Genomic DNA, 24,364 nt, shown 5'->3' on the forward strand with positions numbered 1-24,364 from the left:
GAAATGATAGAAATAATATCCGTTTAAATGGTTATATGTTTGATTGAGTTATACTACGTGGATAATGGATACCGTTTATCTCGAAGCAATGTTTGTGCGAGTAAATTCGACTTAATACTGTGTCTCATACTGTGCCATACGTAAACTTTCCATTCAGGTCGCGTGTATTTACTATCAATGCTGTTATTTGTTCTATGTACGTTAAAAACGTTGGATGGAAATTCTAGCAAAAACTTTTCCATCGAAAATAGTCCATGTGATAAATATATTAAGCGCATATAATTAAAGTACTAAATTAATATATATATACATATATAAAGTATGATTTTAACGATATCTAGTATTTTTCAAACGTTGAATCGTTTCGGTTGCAAATTAGAGACGAAATTATAACAAAAAGAGAATTACATTTATACATTCAAAAATAATATTATAATTGGTTTCAGGTATACATAAGATTCAAGAAATTATACGTTCTAAAGTATACCAGGTTTTTATCATCTAATTTCGTCCTTTTTCGTACGGACACGAAATGCTTTTTGATTCACGTAAAGTCTACGCGCGTAATTTGAAAGATTCTAGGGAAATAAATTTACGAGAAAGTATTTCATTCTCGATGCAAATGGGCTCTTTGATATCGAGTAAAAAGGTCGGTTATGAAATATTAAAGGTACAGACGGTCAGGTAATGCGGCGCCATATTGACTCCTGCTATATTCCAAAGATTCGTCTGAAGTTGTTGCATCCTCTTCTGGTCCTTTTCCTTCTGCGTGTCTGCAAATTTCACAACCAGCGGCGACGAGCATCCCTAGAAGAAGAAGGAGAAAAAAAAATAAAAATAAAAAGTATGATAAATATGTACATCTTTAATATGAAGATTACACACAGAGCTCTGCATTAAAAATAATTAAATATCCTTGATTATTGTTTAATCAAATATATTTATAATTGTGATTAAATTTAAAAAGCATGTTATGTATAAATATTTGAAAAAATAAATTTCAGATTTCAAAGTATATCATCAATAATAGATAACAATCTCATCTAAATAATAACGCGAATTTCTTTGAAGGTATTTTCAAACCAGCATTATTATAATTAGCGATTACCCTTCAGTTAATGATCTCCAACATAACTCACCTAATTCGAATATCATTTAGGGTATGAATGTGAGTGTTTGAATATGAATAGATGCCAGTCGTGTTCACCAGGCGAACTAATGAGACTAATTGCCCCTAATTTTGGGACCACTATTGAAGTCACTAGTTACGAGTGTATGCGCATATAGAGAAAAGGAGGAAGCGAGGGGAAAATTGAAATTAGAGGATCTATAATCATTAGAGCTAGCACGTGACAATGATATTTCATCAAATCTCGAATATTTTTTTTCTTTTTTACTTACTTCCAGTCTATAAAATTTAACATTTCAAATATTAAAATCCTCAGAAGGAAAAAGACACTCATATAATATTCTCAAACCAATTCTCTATGATACATTTAAAAAGATCTATATATCCATATCATCAGTATCACTGCAACTTGCAATTTAATTTTTATTTTTAAAAAAAATTACCTCAACTCCTCGAACGAAGACACAATCGACATCATATTTTCAAAGACACATCGTTCACATTATCATTCATTACTGTATTTGTTACATTCGTAAAAAGATTAACATTAAGATTCATCTTATTATAAACGACGAAGAAGAGAATTATATTTCGACGAATTTTTTTTAAATTCTCTTGCGATACATTTAAAAGATCTATATATCCATATCATCAGTATCACTGCAACTTGCAATTTAATTTTTATTTTTAAATATAATTTTAAAAAAATTACCTCAACTTCTCAAACGAAGACACACATTCGTCATTACTGTATTTGTTATATTCGTAAAAAGATTAATATTAAGATTCATCTTATTATAAACGACGAAGAAGAGAATTATACTTCGACGAATTTTTTTTAAATTCTCTTGCGATACATTTAAAAGATCTATATATCCATATCATCAGTATCACTACAACTTGCAATTTAATTTTTATTTTTAAAAAAAATTACCTCAACTTCTCGAACGAAAACACATATTCGTCATTACTGTATTTGTTACATTCGTAAAAGGATTAACATAAGATTCATCTTATTATAAACGACGAAGAAGAGAATTATATTTCGACGAATTTTATTTAAATTCTCTTGCGATACATTTAAAAGATCTATATATCCATATCATCAGTATCACTACAACTTGCAATTTAATTTTTATTTTTAAAAAAAATTACCTCAACTTCTCGAACGAAAACACATATTCGTCATTACTGTATTTGTTACATTCGTAAAAGGATTAACATAAGATTCATCTTATTATAAACGACGAAGAAGAGAATTATATTTCGACGAATTTTATTTAAATTCTCTTGCGATACATTTAAAAGATCTATATATCCATATCATCAGTATCAACTTGCAATTTAATTTTTATTTTAAAAAAAATTACCTCAACTCTTCGAACGAAGATACACATTCATTAATGTATTTGTTACATTCGTAAAAGGATTAACATTAAGATTCATGTTACTATAAACGTAAGACACAAACGAACGAAGAAGAGAATTATATTTCGACGAATCACGATGATTATGGATGATCGTTTCCACGAATAGCCGTAATAATTAATAACGATCCTTTAGATATACGCGTGATGACGTATGAAGTTCGTTTGAATCGGTCGTATAAAGGGGAATACGAAATGCGAGGCTGTTTACGTGGGTAATAGGAAGCACGAAATCGTGCCAGTTAAGTCGACCACGACGACGACGACGACGACGAGGCCCGCAGCTGGAAATATTCATGATATCAAAATGGAATTGCTGTCGTAGCCGCGTGCCTTGGCACGATTCTCTTTCTTCATCGGTCGAAACAAGGCTTTCGGGTACGGTTCTTGTGGAGTGTACGGGAAGGAAAGGAAGAAACAATTCCGCGGAGTGTGTGGCACGGAGGGACTCGAGGGACGAGTACACCCCATTGTGGTAGCATTTATTGCCTCGAATTGAAACTTTTATCGCGAGCCGAATGGAGATTCGTTAATCGATTATTGGAAATATACGGTTATTTTTATATATATATATATATTTTTTCTTTGGATATTTGTTAAATATTTATTGTTGCATAGCTCGATGAAGAGGGAGTTGGAGAAAATATTTTGCAAGCCTGAAAATAAATTGCTACGTGGAATATGAAATTTGAACGTTGCGCGGAAAGTATGAGATAAAAATAAAAAGAGAGAGAGAGATTATATTTTAATTTCGTGAAAGAATTTTTGTAATAGACGTAGAAAATATTATTTTCAACTTGGCGAATACACACTCGACTTTTTATATTATACGAAACTCGACTCGTGGAATATATTATTTTATTAAAAATTAGATAAAAGATTGTTGATTAATTGATCAATCAACTCAATTTATAATTTTTGAATATTGTTCCTCTAAGGATCGTGTTCCCCTCCTTTCGTGTGTCTTTGCCGAAGTGTGTAACTTGTCGTAGCGACGCTCCGTGATCGATGAAACTTTAGTAAGGATGCAAAGTTTCTTTCAGCTTCTCTCTACATTGTCGGGCGCATCAGTTTCACGAAAATTAATTTTCGATAGCAATTAACCGGGAAATAAGTGAATTTGTTTAAAAATTTAATTTACTTACAATATAAATATTTTCCGCGAGAGATTGAATTTTAATAATATATTTTCCCGTATTCAATTATTTAACGCAGTTCTGTCTCAAAAAATTATATTCAACTAATTTAATTAAAATATGCATGTTCCCCGAAATATGCATTTCATTCTCATTTGAAATGATCGTCGAATAAAGGAAGCTTAACAAGTTTTGTACAAAAAAAAATGTAAAAAAAGAAAATAATACTTTTTATCGGCAATGTAAGTTCCTACCTTATCTTCCGCGCACATCGAACTCTTTCTTTTTTGAAAAATTTTCATTCGTCAAACCTGCACCGTTAATTAACATCACAGAACGAAGAAACAATGAAAGTGAATTTGAAGGAATGTTACGAACGAATCGTTCTTCTCAATGGAGCAAGGTTTAGTGAGAAAAGTGGGTGTGCATTGTTACGATCGTTTTAAGGACAATTAGAAACGAAAGAAGACGTTGTTGCGGCAAGAGTTAAGTTAGCAGGAAACAATTGCGTTTCGATTCCACTCACCTCCATCGTTTGCGAGTGATGAAGAGCTTTAATGGCGTTGATGGCGTATTGTTTACTAGCGAAGGTAACGAAGGCACAGGCTTTACTTTTCCCGGTGCTGTCCCTCAGCACCGAGCATTCCTCGATGGTTCCATACACGCTGAACATGTTTCTAACGTCGTTCTCGGTAAACTTTTTGGACAGCATACCAACGAACAATTTACGTTCTGAAACAAAGAATATAGGGATACACGTTTAGTTCGTTGCTCCATTAAATCGCATTCAAAAATTACAAAATTCGAATAATCAAAAGTTAAATCATTTCTGAATATCCTAAGGGATGAAAAGATCTCGTCGCTTCGAAATTAAAGTAACTTGTTTCCTATTTGTCGCGTCATTAGTGCGCATAATAGGCGTTTCACGTATCGCACGGTCAGTCAACCACGCGCCATTTGAGGATGACAGGAGGGGCGGAACTGGTCCCAGTTAATATTTGTTTAGGACCAAGAGAAAAGCTCCGGCCGGAGAAAAGCCGCTTATGTAAATTCACCGTCGCACAGGGTTTCGTGCAACGACGCGGAGTAGCATCTCTGAATACATCTCCATCCATCCGCACCTCTTCCATCCTCGTCAACCCTTCCTGCTCCTTTCCACGATTCCTCTCGTTCGATCCTAATTTTTAGCGAATTTTTCCATCAACGAAATTATCTTCTTAAGAGAAGTATTTCTTTTTTTTTTTATTACTGGATTAATCTTCGTTTTGTTAAATATTTTTCTCTTCTTCTTTTTATTGGTTTTAGCTTTAGTTATTTTTTCGTGATATTGGCGATATACGGTAAATATTAGATTAAAATATATTTGTATTTGCTTCATTGAAGGGAGATTGAAATAATAAATAAATTTCTGAAGCTTTGGAAGATTTATTTCCTCCAAAACTTGGAGTCACATTTCTTTTTTAGATATTATTCATGATTGTAATAAAGTATGACAAAAATAAAAATTCGTCAACCCTTCCTGCTCCTTTTCACGATTCCTCTCGTTCGATCGATCCTAATTTTTAGCGAATTTTTCCATCAACGAAATTATGTTCTTAAGAGAAGTATTTCTTTTTTTTTTTTATTATTAATCTTCGTTTTGTTAAATATTTTTCTCTTCTTCTTTTTATTGGTTTTAGCTTTAGTTATTTTTTCGTGATATTGGCGATATACGGTAAATATTAGATTAAAATATATTTGTATTTGCTTCATTGGAGGGAGATTGAAATAATAAATAAATTTTTGAAGCTTTGGAAGATTTCCTCCAAAACTTGGTCATATTTCTTTTTTAGATATTATTCATGATTGTAATAAAGTATGACAAAAATAAAAATTTATAACTACTTACGTTAATGAAAAATAAATCAATCCGAAAAAAGGATTTCCAAGGGATTTTCAAGAACCACATTCTTCCCTCGATTTCTCGAGCAAGTAACCAATGCAAAAAGAAGAAAAAACCTGTCACGTTTCTCTTTTACTTACTATCCATGATTGCAAAGTACACGACAAAAATAAAAATTTATCACTTACTTAATGAAAATATCAAAATCAATCCGAAAAAAGGATTTCCAGGGGATTTTCAAGAACCACATTCTTCCCTCGATTTCTCGAGCAAGTAACCAATGCAAAAAGAAGAAAAAACCTGTCACGTTTCTCTTTTACTTACTATCCATGATTGCAAAGTACACGACAAAAATAAAAATTTATCACTTACTTAATGAAAATATCAAAATCAATCCGAAAAAAGGATTTCCAGGGGATTTTCAAGAACCACATTCTTCCCTCGATTTCTCGAGCAACTAACCAATGCAAAAAGAAGAAAAAACCTGTCACGTTTCTCTTTTACTTACTATCCATGATTGCAAAGTACACGACAAAAATAAAAATTTATCACTTACTTAATGAAAATATCAAAATCAATCCGAAAAAAGGATTTCCAAGGGATTTTCAAGAACCACATTCTTCCCTCGATTTCTCGAGCAAGTAACCAATGCAAAAAGAAGAAAAAAACCTGTCACGTTTCTCTTTTACTTACTATCCATGATTGCAAAGTACACGACAAAAATAAAAATTTATCACTTACTTAATGAAAATATCAAAATTAATCCGAAAAAAGGATTTCCAATTGGATCGAGAAACGCACACATTCCCTCGAACCGATTCCTTGCGATAAAAAAGAAAAAAGTAGGAATTCAATCAAGAAACTATCCGACTAATTCTTTAAAGAGGGATCCTGAGAAGGTGGTACACAGACGATTGGCAAGATTTCAACGATTCGTAACAATTCTTTCCACTCCCCCTCCCCTCTCTTTCTCCACCATCTAAATCGATCGTCCTCCCCTCCCTCCCTCCCCAAATTTTCGACATTCGTTAACAGTTCCTCCGTTCCTTGGTCGCGTAACGAGCCGTGTTTCATCGACCACCACGTGGTCAAAGGCTTGGACCAGGCAAAAGAAATAATAAAATTGAAAATCAAGGGAAACGGTCAGCGGAAAGAGGCCAGGGAGAAAGGAAGACAAAGAGAGAGAGACAGATAGAAAGAAAGAGAGAAAGGGAAAGAGAAAGAGAAAGAGAGAGAGAGAGAGGGAGAGATAGAAAAAAAGAGAGAGAGAGAGAGAGAGAGAGAGAGAGAGAGAGGGAGAGATAGAAAAAAAGAGAGAGAGAAAGGGAGAGAGGGAGAGGGATGATGGCGGAAGGGGAAACGAGAAGGGCGAAACCCCGCACATATTCGTCGATTGCGCCGCAAACTCGTCCCCTGTTAACGATTTAATTACTTTCGTAACCTAACCGGATACCGGACCTCTCCTCCTCCTCCTCCTTCTCCTCCTCCTCCTCCACCTCCCGCATGCATCGTATCAGATTTTCCACGGCGAAGCTTCATGGAGATTGAACTTGCTCCTCTCCTCCGCCACGTCCGCAATTCGAGAGCCAGCCGCCGCTATCCCAGCCACGAATTATTTTCCACGAAAAAATTCCACGACCCTCGAGCTAGCCGCCGCCGCCGCTCCCCTCTCTCCAGCCCGCCCCGCAGCAAAACTGCGGCCTCCGCTGGAATGTTTATTAAATACCGAAGACGCTGGATCCGAAGTGCGCTCCTTCGTTTTCGGGCCCCGAAATTCTGAAGCGGTGGAGGAGTAATGGAAGGGGGGGGGGGGGGCTTTATCCTCGCGTGGGGTGTAGAAGAATGTATTGAGTATTTGAGCAGACGAAGGAGGAAGAGGAGGAGGAGAGGGTGTGATGAGGGTGGAGGAAGCATCGGATATCCGGTTGGTTTAATTTAGACGCTCTGTTTTTGTTCGGGGAGTTTTGGAGTCATGGAGGACGAGAAGATTGCGAGAACCTGTTGAAGGGTAGGAGAAAGGATTTTACTTTAAAGAAGTGTGTAAATACGATCGTACGATCTCCTCCGAAAAATAATTATGTTTTATTCGAGCGAGTGATATAAAGGGTGACCCAAAGTTAACGCGAGATTTGAATTAAATGTAAAAGAGAGTTTTTAAAATATTATTTTTAAAGTATTGTATAAATAATGAAGATATAGGTTGTTGTATCGTATAACAATACATTTTTCCAACTGTTCTTTTTTCAGGGTTGCCAACAACTTGATGCAAAAATGGCGGCAAATTCAAATCTTAATTTTGGGATATTTTTTAATACACTTGCCAATGGTATTGGATTTATCTTATTATATATTGTTACGATTTAAAACAAAAAAAAAATTCATTTTAAAGAAATGTATAAATATCGTACGATCTTTCGTTTTACTATCATAATTACGTTTTATCCGAGCACGCAATATAAAAGACGTCCCAAAATTAACGCAAGATTTAAATTAAATATAAAAGAGAGTTTTTAAAATATTATTTTTAAAGTATTGTCCAATAATGAAGACACAAGTTGTTGTATCATATAATGCTCCATTTTTACTAAATCTCAGCTGTCAAACTGTTCTTTTTTGCCAACAACTAAATGCAAAAATGGCGGCAAATTCAAATTCAAATCTTAATTTTAAAAGAGAGTTTTTAAAATATTATCTTTAAAATATTATTGAATAATGAAGACACAAGTTGTTTTACTGTATAACACTCCATTTTTATTAACCCTAAAGTTGTCAAACTGTTCTTTTTTCAGGATTGCCAACAATTTAATACAAAAATAGCGGCAAATTCAAATTCAAATCTTAATTTTAAAAGAGTTTTTAAAATATTATTTTTAAAATATTATTCAATAATAAAGAAACAAGTTGTTTTATCGTATAATGCTCCATTTTTACTAAAGCTGTCAAACTGTTCTTTTTTCAGGGTTGTCAACAATTTAATGCAAAAATGGCGGCAAATTCAAATCTTAATTTTGGGACATCCTTTAATACACTTGCCAACGATATGGTATCAGATTTATCCTATCGCTGTCACGATTTAAAACAAGAAAAGGAAGTGACGGGAACTTTACGAAAAATAAATTCACATCCCCTCTCCCTTTTGTCGAGCAACAAACAATTCGCAATTCGCGCACTGTGGCGGCCATATTGAATCGCATAAAGCGCATTAATACGCTTGTATCGCGTTGTGCCGCCGCCGTATCGATTCAATTCTCCTTTCAATTGTTCAATCGGATCCTTGAACACCCATTTTCTCCGCATCGGGTCCATTCATTTTCCAATTAATTCGCGATAACCCCTTCCCCCCTCTCTCTCTCTCTCACCCTCGCCTGTTTGCGCTATCCTATATATTTTCTTGTCCCCTTTCACCCCCCCCGATTTCCCGCTTTTCTCGCGGTCACACGAGAGCGTCGAAGCGCGAAACCCGGCAAATGTTTGTAAATCAATTTTACCCACTGCGAAATGTTTGTGCTCCCCTAATTAAATCCCGGATCCGCATTCGTCGAATAAATCGAAAAAGAGGCCAATGTTCGAACACCTCGATCGAAAAATTATCAACCCCCTCCTCTTTCTCCTCCTCCTCCTCCTTTCGAATAATTATATCCCTTAAAAATTTCGCGTAGAAAGAGTATTTCGATTGGTTTGGAGAGAAGAAGAGGGAGATATTGTCTCTCTTCTCCTCTCCAATCCATTCTTTATAAATATTCTTTATAAATAGGGAAACGAAAGTTGGCTGTTAAATTTGCTTTTTCTTTTTTAACCAGAGAACTCGAAAATTTTTGGAATTACTCGATATACATAAGGAGAGATAGGATCGATTTTTCGGGACCCAGGGTTCGTTCAAGAGTAATCGAAACTATTTGTAAATACTAAATATATAACTCTACGAGAATATATATCTTCTTTACTTTATTCGCTTTAGTAAAAAGAAATCTCTTTAGTGGAAGAATTCCTATCCAGGATCTAAATTAATAATACTCTACTATAATATATGTCCTACACGTTTCTATCCTCCCATATTTACATTTTTCGCGTCACGAGGAATTTGATACACGTCAAAAGGGAAACGCGATTATTCATTCCTTCCCTTTGTAACGCGATTTTACACAGTTGGCCAAGATCGAATGAGGGATCCAAGGAGCGATTAAGCGTTTCTCTCTGCCCAGGTTGAACCTTGGGACGGAATGTTAGGAAAGATTAGATTTGCATTTACTCCTCTCGTTCCTCTCGTTGCCGGGATCTGGAAACGTTCTCTCTTCTTAGCGGCGAGGCTGGTCCTTTTCCCCCCCGGAATGAGAATTAACTTTGTTAATTTAATTCCCGCGGCTTGGCCACGTTCGAACTAACCGAATTTCGGCCAGGGCTGAACTACCCCCTCTCTCTCTCTCCCCGGTGTTGCTAAGCAGCATCTCCCCCCCTCTTCTCGTCCAGGCTTACGTGTAATGTATATCTCTATATACGGCCGATTATAGCGGCCAATTATGCACCGGGTCAAGCGGCGAACGTTAAGTCGCTTTGTCGACCGGGGAGATACGGTGGTAAGAAACTTGTGAAATTGTTATTTCCTTTTTTCCTTTCTTTCTTTTAAAGTACGTGGGATACAACGTACGAGCTTCTAGCTAAGAAGATTACAAGAGGAAGAGAGGGAAAGGTTGTACAAACAACGTAACGGACAGCGACAGTATGACTTTTTCTTACGATTTTTATTACGTATATATGATGATCAATAATGTCGTTCAATAACGAAGACACGTTGTTGTATCGTATAACGTATATCTTAATTTTAAAAGAGAGTTTTTAAAATATTATTTTTAAAATATTGTTCAATAATGAAATAGTAATTTTTACTAACTCTAAACTCTCAGCTATCAAACTGTTCTTTTTTGCCAACAACTTAATGGCGGCAAATTCAAATTCAAATCTTAATTTTAAAAGAGAGTTTTTAAAATATTATTTTTAAAGTATTGTTCAATAATGAAGACACAAGTTGTTGTATCGTATAATGCTTGTAATTTTTACTAACTCTAAACTCTCAGCTGTCAAACTGTTCTTTTTTCAGGGTTGCCAACAACTTAATGGCGGCAAATTCAAATTCAAATCTTAATTTTAAAAGAGAGTTTTTAAAATATTATTTTTAAAATATTGTTCAATAATGAAGACACGTTGTAACTCTAAACTCTCAGCTGTCAAACTGTTCTTTTTTCAGGGTTGCCAACAACTTGATGCAAAAATGGCGGCAAATTCAAATTCAAATCTTAATTTTAAAAAAGAGTTTTTAAAATATTATTTTTAAAATATTGTTCAATAATGAAGACACGTTGTAACTCTAAACTCTCGGCTGTCAAACTGTTCTTTTTCAGGGTTGCCAACAACTTGATGCAAAAATGGCGGCAAATTCAAATTCAAATTTTAATTTTAAAAGAGAGTTTTTAAAATATTATTTTTAAAATATTGTTCGATAATGAAGACACGTTGTAACTCTAAACTCTCGGCTGTCAAACTTTGTCTTTTTTCAGGGTTGCTAACAACTTGATTCAAAAATGGCGGCAAATTCAAATTCAAATTTTAATTTTAAAAGAGAGTTTTTAAAATATTATTTTTAAAATATTGTTCAATAATGAAGACACGTTGTAATTCTAAACTCTCGGCTGTCAAACTGTTCTTTTTTCAGGGTTGCCAACAACTTGATGGCGGCAAATTCAAATCTTGCGTTAATTTTGGTATTTTGGTGGGTGAAAAGGGGTACGGAAAAATTTATAATATCGTAGAAATATTTCTTGCAATTTTGTGAATTATTACTTTTTTTTTTTAATAAAAGAATAATCGATAACTTGTAAATATGTTTATCCATAAATATAATAAATTGCGATTTAAAGTTCGAACGAGAATCTAATAAAATATCCAAGATTATATAAATTAAATATAATAACGAATTCGAAAATATTCGAAGAGAAGTTGAGGAGACACGCGAAAAGCCCGCGAATTTCGAACTTTCGGGCTCGACCATCCTCGAAAAAATTACGGATCGGAATGGAATTGGAGATCGGCACGATTCTTCGCTCGATTCGCGTCGATTCGCTTCGCTTTGGGCGCAGGTATGCGGCTCGTCATTAGTATGTCGCCGACAGTATCCGCGCAGGAAGTGACGTCAAAGAGTGGCAGCGATTTATAGAGAGCCACGAATTCCGATTAGTGAAACGTTCCAGCTGGGGGCCGACGGCGTGACTGTAAATTTTCTTTTCATAAACCTCGACGTGAGCGGAATCCCTTTTTTCTTTTTTTCTTTTTTTTCCCTCTCCCTCGCCACCAACCCTCGCTTTCCCTTTTCACGAATTCAACGCACCCTCCTCCCCCTTCTCCCGCATACCCTCGAACTATCCAGTTCGAAAACTCCCCGAGTATATTATATTTCTATGACACGTGATTATGGAATAATATTGTACTTCTATTTAATATAAACAATTATGTAATTTCTATCTTACAGTGATTATTGATTCGATATGTTAGATTTATCAGATTTAAAATATAAAAATTTTATTTTATTAATTTCTAGATTAACAATATATTATTTGCTGGATTAGTTGCAAATTTTGAATTGGATTTAAAAAAAGTTGTTGCTTATTCAACTCTTAGACAATTAGGATTTTATATTTAGGAGTATATTATATTTGTATGACACGTGATTATGGAACAATATTATAAAAACAATTGTACTTCTATTTAATATAAACAATTATGCAATTTCTATCTTACAGTGATTATTGATTCGATATGTAGATTCATCAGATTTAAAATATAAGAATTTTATTTTATTAATTTCTGGATTAACAATATATTATTTGCTGGATTAGTTGCAAATTTTGAATTGGATTTAAAAAAAGTTGTTGCTCATTCAACTTTTAGACAATTAGGATTTTATATTTAGGAGTATATTATATTTCTATGACACGTGATTATGGAATAATATTGTACTTCTATTTAATATAAACAATTATGCAATTTCTATCTTACAGTGATTATTGATTCGATATGTAGATTCATCAGATTTAAAATATAAGAATTTTATTTTATTAATTTCTAGATTAACAATATATTATTTGCTGGATTAGTTGCAAATTTTGAATTGGATTTAAAAAAAGTTGTTGCTTATTCAACTCTTAGACAATTAGGATTTTATATTTAGGAGTATATTATATTTCTATGACACGTGATTATGAAATAATATTGTACTTCTATTTAATATAAACAATTATGCAATTTCTATTTTACAGTGATTATTGATTCGATATGTTAGATTTATCAGATTTAAAATTTAAGAATTTTATTTTATTAATTTCTAGATTAACAATATATTATTTGCTGGATTAGTTGCAAATTTTGAATTGGATTTAAAAAAAGTTGTTGCTTATTCAACTCTTAGACAATTAGGATTTTATATTTAGGAGTATATTATATTTGTATGACACGTGATTGGATGGAATAATATATGGTAGAAACAATTGTATTTCTATTTAATGTAAACAATTATCTATAAACAATTATGCAATTTCTATTTTACAGTGATCTTTTTAATATATCTTTTTAAAAAAATATATTCTCTCGACTTGTGTCTGTAAAAAATTGTCCAATCTCCCCTAACGATTCGATTAAGATTTCGTCTCTTCGTGCTAATCATTCATCTTCTTCCTTTTAATCCATCCATCGAATCTTATGAAAGACAGAGATAGATAGATAGATAGAGAGAGATAGAAGATAGAGATAGATAGATAGATAGATAAATAGAGATAAAAATAGAGATAGAGAGAAAGATAGAGAGAGATAGAGAGAGATATAGAGATAAAGATAGAGATAGAGATAGATAGATAGATAGATAAAGATAAAGATAGAGATAGAGAGAAAGATAGAGAAAGATAGAGAGAGATATAGAGATAGAGAGAAAAATAGATAGATAGATAGATAGATAGATAGATAGAGAAAGAGAAATTTCTTCACAAGAAAACGACGAAACATCGGCACATCCCGTGTTCGAGGGTTGCGCGGAACGAAATGCGGCTGAAGGAAGGGCGGCGTAATTTCCTCAGCGCATTTGCACGTCGGCCCGTATATCTGTCCCGCGGAAAAACCGCGTCGCCGCCTCGATTCGCGAATATTCTTTCCCGCCCGGATGGAAATGGGGCCGATAAATTTCCGGATTCCGACGAGGATCGTCCGCCATTTTTGATGAATAGTTGTACGGAGATAAGCTTCAAAGTGCAAAGATGTGATGCATGTTGAAACAAAGTGGAAAATTGCGATATTTATTCGATGGATACCAAAAATTGAGAAAATAAATTATTCGATTACTTTTCGTATCGTAATTTAATTTAAGACTCCTCGAATATTATTTCTTATATCAATTCAAATGTCGAGATATACACAAGATTTTAAAATAATTTAAAATGTTCTTTTCTTCTCTTTTTTCTTTATTATACTTTACACGATATTTCGATTGAGAGCCTGTTTTTAGATTCTGTGAACGAATTAAGGAGTTGTTGCTAGGTGAAAGAAGAAAAAATTAAGAAAGGGTTACTTGAATTTCGTTTAGAAAAAAAGAAAGAAAGAGGTGCGCTGAAATTGCATCTCTTATATGGAGAACGAGGAGACAGTGTGTGTATCGGTAGCTGGATATTTGTATGGAATACGGTACCTTCCACTTCCATCCGGTTGGCCAAGTCTGTTTCCTGTATCGTTTCTTTTTTTTCTTTATTATCCTTTTATCAATTCGTTGCCTTCGTTCAAAATTCACTTGTCTCCTTTTCACCGCCTCTTTATCAATTAATACATTAATTTTTCCCTCGTTAAAAATAGCCAATTTAATAGACAAAATTATTTTTCCTTCACACCAATTCAATTCCTGTCTGTATACATAAAAAGAAGATTTTTTTTTTATATATATATATCTAAATTTCAAAAAAGTGTTTCATCATATTTGAAAAAGCATAATACAAAAGTATCTCTTATTTAGAAAATTAAAAATTATTAAAAATTAAATTTCTGCAATTTAAAATAAAATAAGAATAATCCCAAATACACGTATTTTTCTCTTCTATAATTTTACCTTCCACAACAATCACGCTCGCTGCAAATCGGCGTCAATTCGACCGGCCTGTAATGGTCGAACAATCCGGAAGAACAATATCGATAATCGTATAATTGGCCTACGTTACAATTATATTTAATCGTCGCATGGTCAAACGTAACGTAACGCGCGGCGGCGGAATATCAGAGAGCGCTTGCGCGAACGAGCAACAAAACGTTGTTTCTCTCCGTCCCGTTGAAGTCGTCCGCGTAAAATGGTCAAAAAGCGTTACATAAGCTTTCGTAACGCCGAGTTGTTTGCAACTGGAAAAAAAGAAGAAAGAGAAAAAGAGAGAGAGAGAGAAAAAAGATACTGGACACGTTCGCGGCCCAACTGCATATAATTATTCGAATGACAGCGAATTTTCATTGCAGTCGTGCAATTAGCGTCGGGGAACGCTTATTCCGTACGATTTCAACCTTGCGTTTATGCATGCTTGAATTTACCGAGTAAAAATGGGAAATACGCAACCACGCTATTTTCTTCCACTTCTCCTTTCTCATTATTGTATCTCGCGTAATTCGCAGGGATAAATTATTTTGCAATTGAAGGGATAACATTCTTGAAACAAATAAATCGATAACGAAGTTTGGAAAATTTTTACGAAATTATTTTCGAATTACAAAGAGTATTATGATCTTTTTTTTTGACGCTATTTTCCTTTCATAATCCTATCTCGATAATTGCAGTTATCTACCATTACCGACAGTTAATCGCGAGGTTGGATGTGAAAATATTTCTAATAAAAAGAAAATAAGGTTTCAAGTAAGAGAGAGAGAGAGATGAAAGAAAATTTTCAGCAATTCCATTCGGCGAGGATAAAAAAAATATTCTTCCTGTGAAAGAAGGAAGGAGGGAGGGGGGGAAAAGGAATAGAAGTTATCAAAGTTCGAAGTGGATTTCCATTTATTAAAAAGCTTCTTTGTGCCACGATGTGAACAAGAAAGCGTGACGAGTGGGAATACGACCGTTTTAATTAAATTTTTAATTGCCACAGTTCGAACTACTACAACGCATTACGATTATTTCGCAGCTTCACTTCTATTAATTACGGCCGGCCATCTCTTCCGATACTTAAGTGCAACGCCCTTTTGCCCACGTTTACATTTATCGAAATCCAAGCCAACACTTTTTTTTTTTTTTTTTAAATGAAACAAAACGCTTAAAATAGAGAGAAAGAGAGTATCGAATTATCACAGTATTAAGAAAGAAGGATTGGATTGTTGATAATATAATATTGTATTAAACGGATAAGTCCATTTGTCTATTACTAATGGATGAATCGTGTAAAAGAGTACGCAAGACATTTAAAGACGTCCACATATAACGTAGGCGCTTGTTTCCATTCAATTTTAATTAATACCAACGTAAATTTATTTACCGACTCTCTTTTACAAGCCAACTCGAATTCTTACATCCTTTACATAAAATCTACACATTCTTTGCTCGCCATACCTCCACTCGATACACACACACACATACTCGTCCCTAACTACATTCTATACTACATTACCGTTCAAAGGTTAGGAATTACCTAGTTTAACTATTTGATTAGCAAAAAAAAAATAAAAATTTGTTCGATTATTTTATTATCCCGCTCTAGGAAACTTTCTCATCTCATCCTATTTTTCCTCCTCCTAATAATAATAATAATAATCGTATTACAAGACTATCAATTATTCGATAAAATTATATTATTTATCTTTCAATTTTCTTATCGCAAGAAAAATTCCAACTCGGAAATAACCTCGAATAATCGCTCTCGAAACTCGATTCGGTTTTGAACAGCGGTGTACAATGGTGTAGAAATACTGGTAGGGGGGAGCCTCGGGACATAATAGACGATAAATCTCGAGACGAAAACACAGGGACGAGCGCTGTATCAAGGAATCGCGACACGTAGCAGATTCTCGAAAGATATTTCATTAGCCGGGAACGGGACATTCCCGGGACCGATGGACAATGAACGGGCGAACGTAAGGGGCTGCTGCCTGGTATTTCTTCAACGCGGCACAACAGGACGCACAATACCAGTCGTAGAATAACGAGGCGACATTGCGCTGGCTGCAGTTTACCGGGTTGGTAAGTAGGTTGCCGCCGTGGCCAACTCCTCTTGGGCGATACGCGCGCCTAACTACCCCCACCACCGCTACGCTCGTTTACTCGTGGTCGTGCGTATACGGACGTACTAACACACGCTCCACGTCTCGTTCGATAAATTTCGACGTTGGATTGGACGAAATAAGCGATACGGGTGGGGGAAGAGCGTGCGATATTATATTCTTCGCGCGGATATTAGGGCCGCTTTTAGGGCTGCGTGGAACAGTTTGTTCGAGGTTTCTTAAGAACGAAGAAGATACGCGTACGAGAAACGAAACGAATAATAAAAATTTTGACGAGACGAAAAGATTGTTATTAGTTTTTTTTCTCTCTCCTATATATCACAATATTACCTGGTCGTGTATAGAAAAGAGAGAGAGAGAAAAAAAAGAGAAGAAAAAACAATAATGGAAAAAGTTGAATAACGTAACTGGTAACATTTAAATTTTCTTTGCAAAGTGCAAAGCATAAAAATTAAATTTAGACGAGCTTTTTAATTGAAAAGATAAAGAAAATTTCTTCATTTGAAATTAAATTTTTTTTCAAACGATGTCACTCTTGTCAAGTTCTTCAACTGACAATTTTAACAATTCTTCTTATTGGTATCTATTTTTGATGTCATTAAAAAAAAAAAAAATAAAAAAAAAGTAGGAGAAACTTTCAAACTTTGAAATGAATAATTTTCTTGCGCAAAAGAGATAAATTGGGTAAAAGTCGCTTAAAATTAACCAATTCGATTTCAAGAGCGCCTTATATACGAATATCTACTTAATAATAAGATTTGGATCAGCTTTTCCTACGTGACCCCATTTCTTCTCATCGAATCTACTTTCCAATCTACCTAGGAAATATGGCGTTCCATTACATTCTTTGATACAATTTCGTAAAAAAAAATGTTGGTTAAGAATATATTTTCAATTACGTTGAACGAAACAGTGAGATGCGTACAAATGCGTAGGATGGAAGCCTAAGTTAATACTTGATTTGTAATACTCGTTTACAATTTTTTCATTCATTTGTTCGAATGATTAGGGGAAGACACGCGTGTGTGTTTATAACAGATTGTCATTGAAAATACTACGAAATACTTTCTGGAGAAAGTTGGTTGACATTTTCCGGCTACAGCCTTGGAAGGATGGAACAACAGGTGGAATGCAGCGTGGGTCGTTGATGACCCATTGATAACAATCGAAAGACGAATCTTTTCTTCTTGTTGACAAATTGTACACCATTTTTGGAATCCAGATAATTTATATTTAAACTGGTAACTTGATTAAATAGATTAAGCATTGGATAGAATAGAATAATTTTTCGCATTAAAATTGTATCCATTTCGTGTCGAAATTAACTTTTTGGTATTTCGAGTATGTCACTCACTTTCTCCCATACTGTATTCTATATCGAACTCTCTATTGCGTACCTAACCTAACGCAACAAATTCCAAGGCTTTAATCTTCGTTATTAGTGAAACGAGGCGAGGACGACAAGGTTGGACGACGAATAATGCAATCAAAGTGAAACCAGAAGAATTCTCGCGTAAATTCGTTCTATAAATCTTCCAAAATTTTAGATCAGATCGTAATATTATTTAGCGCGTATAAAATACGTTTCGCCTCTCTTCTCCGGCGGTAATGAAACCGGGTTTGATGGCGTTCGTTACGAGATTCACACGCACAACGTGTGTGCGATTTACACGGTGGCTCGTTCGATAATGTCAAAAAGGAGAAAATACGGTTCAGAGACGAATCCGCATTCCAACCTCGAAATGCACCGTATACGAATCACGTTGAACCTCGAATCGAAAACGTTTCGACGAGAAGAATGTTCGAAAGAAATTAGAAACTGCATTTTCTCGATTCTACGTTCGTAAAACGATCGTACAAACGCGTATTATATTTCCAACTCGAGGACTTCGAACTTTGTAACGAGTTGCAATTTACACTGGATGGATGGTTTTCTAACCTCTTTCAGTCGTGACCTTTTTTTTTTTTTTCGTAATATTTTAACGAGTATATACGGATCAAGAAATTTATCGAATTTTGTCGATTCTACTTTAACGGTCAAATAATAAAAATACTCGATTTTTCGGCTACGTTCGATTCGAAAAATTTGTCGCGAAAAGTTTTTTACCGTACGATTCACTTTGTGCGGTTTTCCAATAAAAGTAGAATTTTTGCTTAAAATTTTATTTATTCGAGCCACGATCCTCGAGGATTATCCCTCTTTTCTCTTGCGATTATTCCCTATTTAAAAAAATTGATTCAACATTCCCTTTCTCAGGATTAAACAAACGCAAAGTATACTTCCACTGTACTGAAACTGACAATCCGAATCCGGCTAAGTCGGTAAAGAAGAGCGGGCAAGAAAGAGAAAGAAAAAAAAAGAAAGAATTGGAACCGCGCCATCGTCCGAGACGATCTCCTCCGCAAATACGACACGAGGCGAGAGAGAACACTTTTCGAGAGAGGAGAGTACTACTAGTGATGTACCGGCGAAGAGGAATAGCGGGAACAACGTTGGACGTTTTTCTTCGTTTTTCGTTGACTGGACGCGACACACCTGCCCGTCCGACTAGAGTAGCGCGCATAAGTTGAACTCTCGAGTGGGAACACCTCTATGACCGGTCGCTTCTTCCCGTAGACTCGTCTCCCGTTTCTCTTCTTCGCCGCACCGCGTCGCCGTGTCGGGGAGGAGGCGAGGCCGAGTTTGGAAGAAGGATGACCGATGCGTGATGCAACGCGGAGAGGAGAAACCGGTTGGGGACACGCGGTTTCCTCGTGCCTCTCAATTTGTCCGCTTGGGAAACGGGGAGGCGCGAGTCAACCGCGTCTCAGAAAAATGCCCTTTTTTACCATTGGATGGTAAACAATAATAAGTTGAGTTTCGTTCGAGGTCATTGAAATTTGTCGTCCCGTTTATGGATCGGAGAGAGAGAGAGAGAGAGAGAGAGAGAGAGAGAGAGAGAGAGAGAGAGAGAGAGAGAGAGAGAGAGAGAGAGAGAGATTTGTTTTTCCTCCGACAATTTTGCTCCACGGTTTATTTTATCTTTACGGATCAGATCTTAAAATAAAGTGATTTTATTTTGATCTTTTGCTAACATTTTCGAAATATGTTTTTTTTCGGATAATGAAAATGTTTTTTAGAAAAAAAAAAAAAAATTGATTGCACAATATCCTTTATGGATCGCTTATCTTAGTCTTCTTTCGTAATTCTCTTATTTTCTCATCACATCCGTGAAAATGAATATTCTCCTTCTAACAATCATTATCAATTGCATATATCCCTGTTATATAAATTTCATAAAAAAAGAACGATATTCCTCCGATCGATCCTTTATATAATCACGTATGCGTAAAATATAAAAAGAAAGAAAGAAAAAAAAAAATCTTAACTCGTATAAAAAACAAAGATTCGAACAATTATCTTTCAATTATCATCTCGTAATAAAACCAATTATCACGCCACTTTAATCCAAACACTAATTACTTTTCAAAATTCAAACAAATTCCTATTATTATTGTATTATCTCCATTATATAAATTTCATAAAGAAGAAGAAAAAAAAAATCTTGACTTACATAAAACAATTATCTATCATCTCGTAATAAAATCAATTATCTTTACACGCCACTTTGATTCGAACAATAATCGCATTAAACTCCCAATAAAATAAATACCCGATAAAAAAATCTCGCAATCGACAATTCAAGAACTTTTTCGCGATAAACAAATAAAATGTTGAATTCTTTTTCAAAATTTATTTTCCAACTTATATTCTAGCGGCAAAGATCGACGGAGAGGAAAGAATACAAATTGTTCTCGCGAACAGTGATATCGTTGTTTCAGTTTCAGAAGAAAAATAAAAATCCGATTCGATCCGTTCCTTCCCTCGATCTTCGTATTTCTCAACGTAACAACAGAGAATGAGACGCGGTCTCGCTGTACAGAGAGGCCGTGTAGCCCGACTCACTACCTGTTTACGTTAACATTCCGTTGCGTAACAATGTGCAAAGAGTGCTGTTTCCACGTTGAAATCACTCGGTTCGAACGGATGTTCAAGGATACCGATTTTATTCCTCTCGTAAATCGTGTGGATTTTAAATGAAAGAAGGAGAAAAAGAGGCTTCGAACATGATGCATCCCTGATGAAATTTCTCGTCTCGACTCTATCGCGATATTTTCGGACAATTTCAAATTAGAAATTAGGAAATATATTATATCTCTGAGAAGAAAAAAATTTCGGATCAAATAGTCTTGGAAAGATACTCGTGCAAAGATATTATATTTAAAAGTGTATTTCTTCTCTTTCCATTGTTTCGTGATAAATCGATCCGTATTTTCCATAATTCAAAGACTTGGTTGGAAAAAACGTTTAGAGGAGGAGGATTTCGACGAAAAACGGAAAACTGCAGGTAAGGAGTCGAGTTGACTTGAGCAGATAGCAACCATTGTCCGAGCGAAGAAGGGAGAGAAAGAGAGCGGAGGAGGGGGAGTTGTGCTAGGCCCGTCGTTCCAGTCGAGTTCAGCCGCTGGTTCATTCAGTCCTATCGGAGGAGGACGCCTATCTCTCGCAATAACAGCCTCCATTGATGAAATTCTGAGGTCGGTAAACGAGCAACGGACCACAAAGCGGCGAGTTAGCACGTGTCCTATTTTGATTTATAGGCGCTCACCGGAGCGTGCACAACAGTTCGTATTTTTAAATTTCAATCCTTCTTTCCTTCCTCGTCAATTAATAATTAATCTCACAGTTTATAATTCATATACAGTATACAAGGAAATTGTGATTAATAATGCAATTTAAATAGTCAAAAAAAAAAAAAAAGGAAGCCATTGAAAATATTCTATCGTAAAAATTTTAATTTTAATCTCTTTAATTCCTTTTGGGATATAAAGTTTTCCTGTTTACACAAGTTTATTGAATTCGTAACGGTACTTTTTTCTTCCCCCTCCCTCCCTCTTCTTTCGCCGAGGAAAAATATATCTCATTCCTTCGCGTCTACGATCATTACTCATCGTGGTCGTTGAAATTATCGAGGAAACATTGTAGCAATAACGAATCACTGTACCTTATCGCGAGAAAAGAAACCTTTGGAACGAGTTTAAAGTTTATTACACACGCAGGGTATTATATAAATTTCGATTATCACACACTTTTGCAAAAACGTTCATATTATCGGTTATTATTTATTATCAATCGTATTATCGCTCGAATTGTTATTACTTTGTTCTTGGAACAATCTTATCGAAATGTACTATTGTTTTTTTCTTCTTTTTTTTGTTTTTTAAAGAACGATATGCACTTCACTTACCGAAAAATGCCTCTTATCTCTCTAAAATACATTATCCGGCACGTTACTCACCTGGAACAAATATATTGGAAAATATAAATTTGAAACTAGTTGAAGTTAGAAACGATCCATGTAACATCTTTAACACAGCAATAAATTTTCGTATACTAATGTACGAATGATAATTTCACGTAAAACAATAAATTTGAACGAATTTTTTTTTGAAAAAATTATCTTGCAAAGGTAAAACATAGAGACACAAATGCATACAATATTAAAATTCTCCATTTTTATTTTTTCCCTCGATAATACCAACACTCAATTAATTCATTAATTGAAAGAGAAAAACTTATCACGAAAAAGATAAACAGTGAACTTAACATTCCTTCCTTTTTTTCTTCTTCTTGAAATCAACTTTTGTATCAGTTTAATCGAGTAACTCGAGTTAACTTGTTATAAACGCGGAAAATGATTTGGAAACGAAGCGACAGTGACAGGTGGAAGGCGCACACACACATACACACGGGTCTGGATATTTGCATGTGACCCAGTCCCGGTTAATCGTGAATGGTGTGGTCGGCCTCCAGATCGTTCTCTACTCGCCGTTCACGAACGGCCACCACCATCACACGTTCGTAGCTTGTTGTTGTTGTTGTTTCGAGCGGCATGGACGAGCAAAGATTTATCCCCACGATTCTCGAGAAGAAATTCCACTCGCAAGCTTATGTCATGTCCACGTTCACCTGGACTAGATAACTAACGAGACGGATCATATTGCGGCGTTTCTCGGACAGAATTTCGTTTCTGCAATTCCCCTCGACTGTGCATGCAACTTTATATAAAATACGATCTATGATGTATTGTATTGTATTATATAAAAATATAACGATTTTAATTAATTCTTGGGGGATGAAAAGAGTCGAGTTGGGATTAGAAATTTTTTGATTTGAATTTATTATTGAGATTGGAAGATAATCATTTTTTATCATATCGACAATCTTAATCTTGTCAAAAATTACCATATCTTAAATGATTTCATTAATTTTAACAATCTACTTAAACAATATCTTTAATAAATCAATTTTATTAATTTATCTAATTTCCTACTCAATCTTTATTTCTATAATAATATTCAATAAATTCATTATTAATTTTAATAACATTAATTGTATCTTTATACTAGTAATATTTTCTTCTTACTTCGTTTCATTAATTAATGAACGTTAAAATTAAAAAAACAATCTTACAAATCTTATTTATATTAATTATTTCAGAAAATTAATAAACAAGAAGAGGAAGATTGGAGACAATGTAGAGAAATATATCTTTTTTTAATACGATAACAACCAATTAGAGATCGTTGCTTTTTAAATCCGATATTTCTTCAATTATTGAGGGGAGGAGGGGAATCTATTTACATCCTCGAAGCTTATACAACTTTCTTCTCGAACCGATAACTCGCGTAATGCTTTGTAAGTATGAAAAATGACTGGTAAGCTTCTTACGAAGCGTATTACATTTATCGTAACACAATACCTCCGTTTACTGATCTAAGAAAAAAAAGAAAAAGAAATTCGCAATCTCCTCTTAATTTTAAGCTTACACGTTTCTTCCAACGCTGCATCATCGCCAAACAACGATCAACACCTGACTAACCTCTTTAAGTTCCGATTTAATTAAAGGTATAAAATACGAGATTATTTAATCCAAACTTTTTGTTAAATCTCTCTCAAGGACGCATTTGTATAAAATTCTAATTAACCGGTTATTCCGTAAAATTGGTCATCCATTGGGAACGCAACATCGTTGTTTCAACATCATCTTGGAATGGAACATTTACCTTACAATTCACTTTCATCCACTGTGACACGAATAAAAAAAAAAAGAATCTAAATTTTCCAACTCTCATTCCTTTCCATTCGCTATAAAATTTTTCCATTTTCTAATTAACATAAAATATTTTTATATTTTACCTCACTGACAATTCACTTTCATCGCTACGAACAGAGAGAGAGAGAAAGAGAGAAAAAATCTAAATTTCCCAATAAAGAACTCGAGGACTTTTACCATTCGCGTAAAAAAAAAAAATGTTCCATTCTAATTAATATAGGATATAAAACTAGCGATCCGTGAAGCCTGACAAAAAAAAAAAAAAAAAAGTCCGCGTATATCGGCCCACCACCACCGGGTCGGGATATTTACGATGACAGCGATGCTGCGAACGCGAGGCTACGCCTCGTCGGCCT

At 34.7% G+C, this 24,364-nt stretch overlaps 1 protein-coding gene and 1 long non-coding RNA gene across 28 annotated transcripts in view; one reads left to right on the forward strand and one right to left on the reverse strand.

Annotated features, from left to right (window-relative positions):
* Positions 1–24,364, reverse strand: part of LOC409780 (CUGBP Elav-like family member 2) — a 458,105-nt gene that overhangs the window by 14,964 nt on the left and 418,777 nt on the right. For all 27 annotated transcript variants that reach the window (XM_026439104.1, XM_026439138.1, XM_026439115.1 and 24 more), the window contains 2 exons: positions 4,219–4,424; positions 679–807 (listed from right to left, as the gene is read on the reverse strand). In XM_026439104.1, coding sequence (XP_026294889.1) covers positions 679–807; positions 4,219–4,424 — 335 coding nt within the window. The remainder of the gene's footprint in view (positions 1–678; positions 808–4,218; positions 4,425–24,364) is intronic.
* LOC102656333 lies at positions 14,678–19,211 on the forward strand. Its single transcript, XR_408870.3, has 2 exons — positions 14,678–16,810; positions 19,109–19,211. It is a non-coding gene; the product is annotated as an uncharacterized LOC102656333 (long non-coding RNA).

Source organism: Apis mellifera, linkage group LG1 (genome assembly GCF_003254395.2).
Source record: "Apis mellifera strain DH4 linkage group LG1, Amel_HAv3.1, whole genome shotgun sequence".
Classification (NCBI taxonomy): Eukaryota; Metazoa; Arthropoda; class Insecta; order Hymenoptera; family Apidae; genus Apis; species Apis mellifera.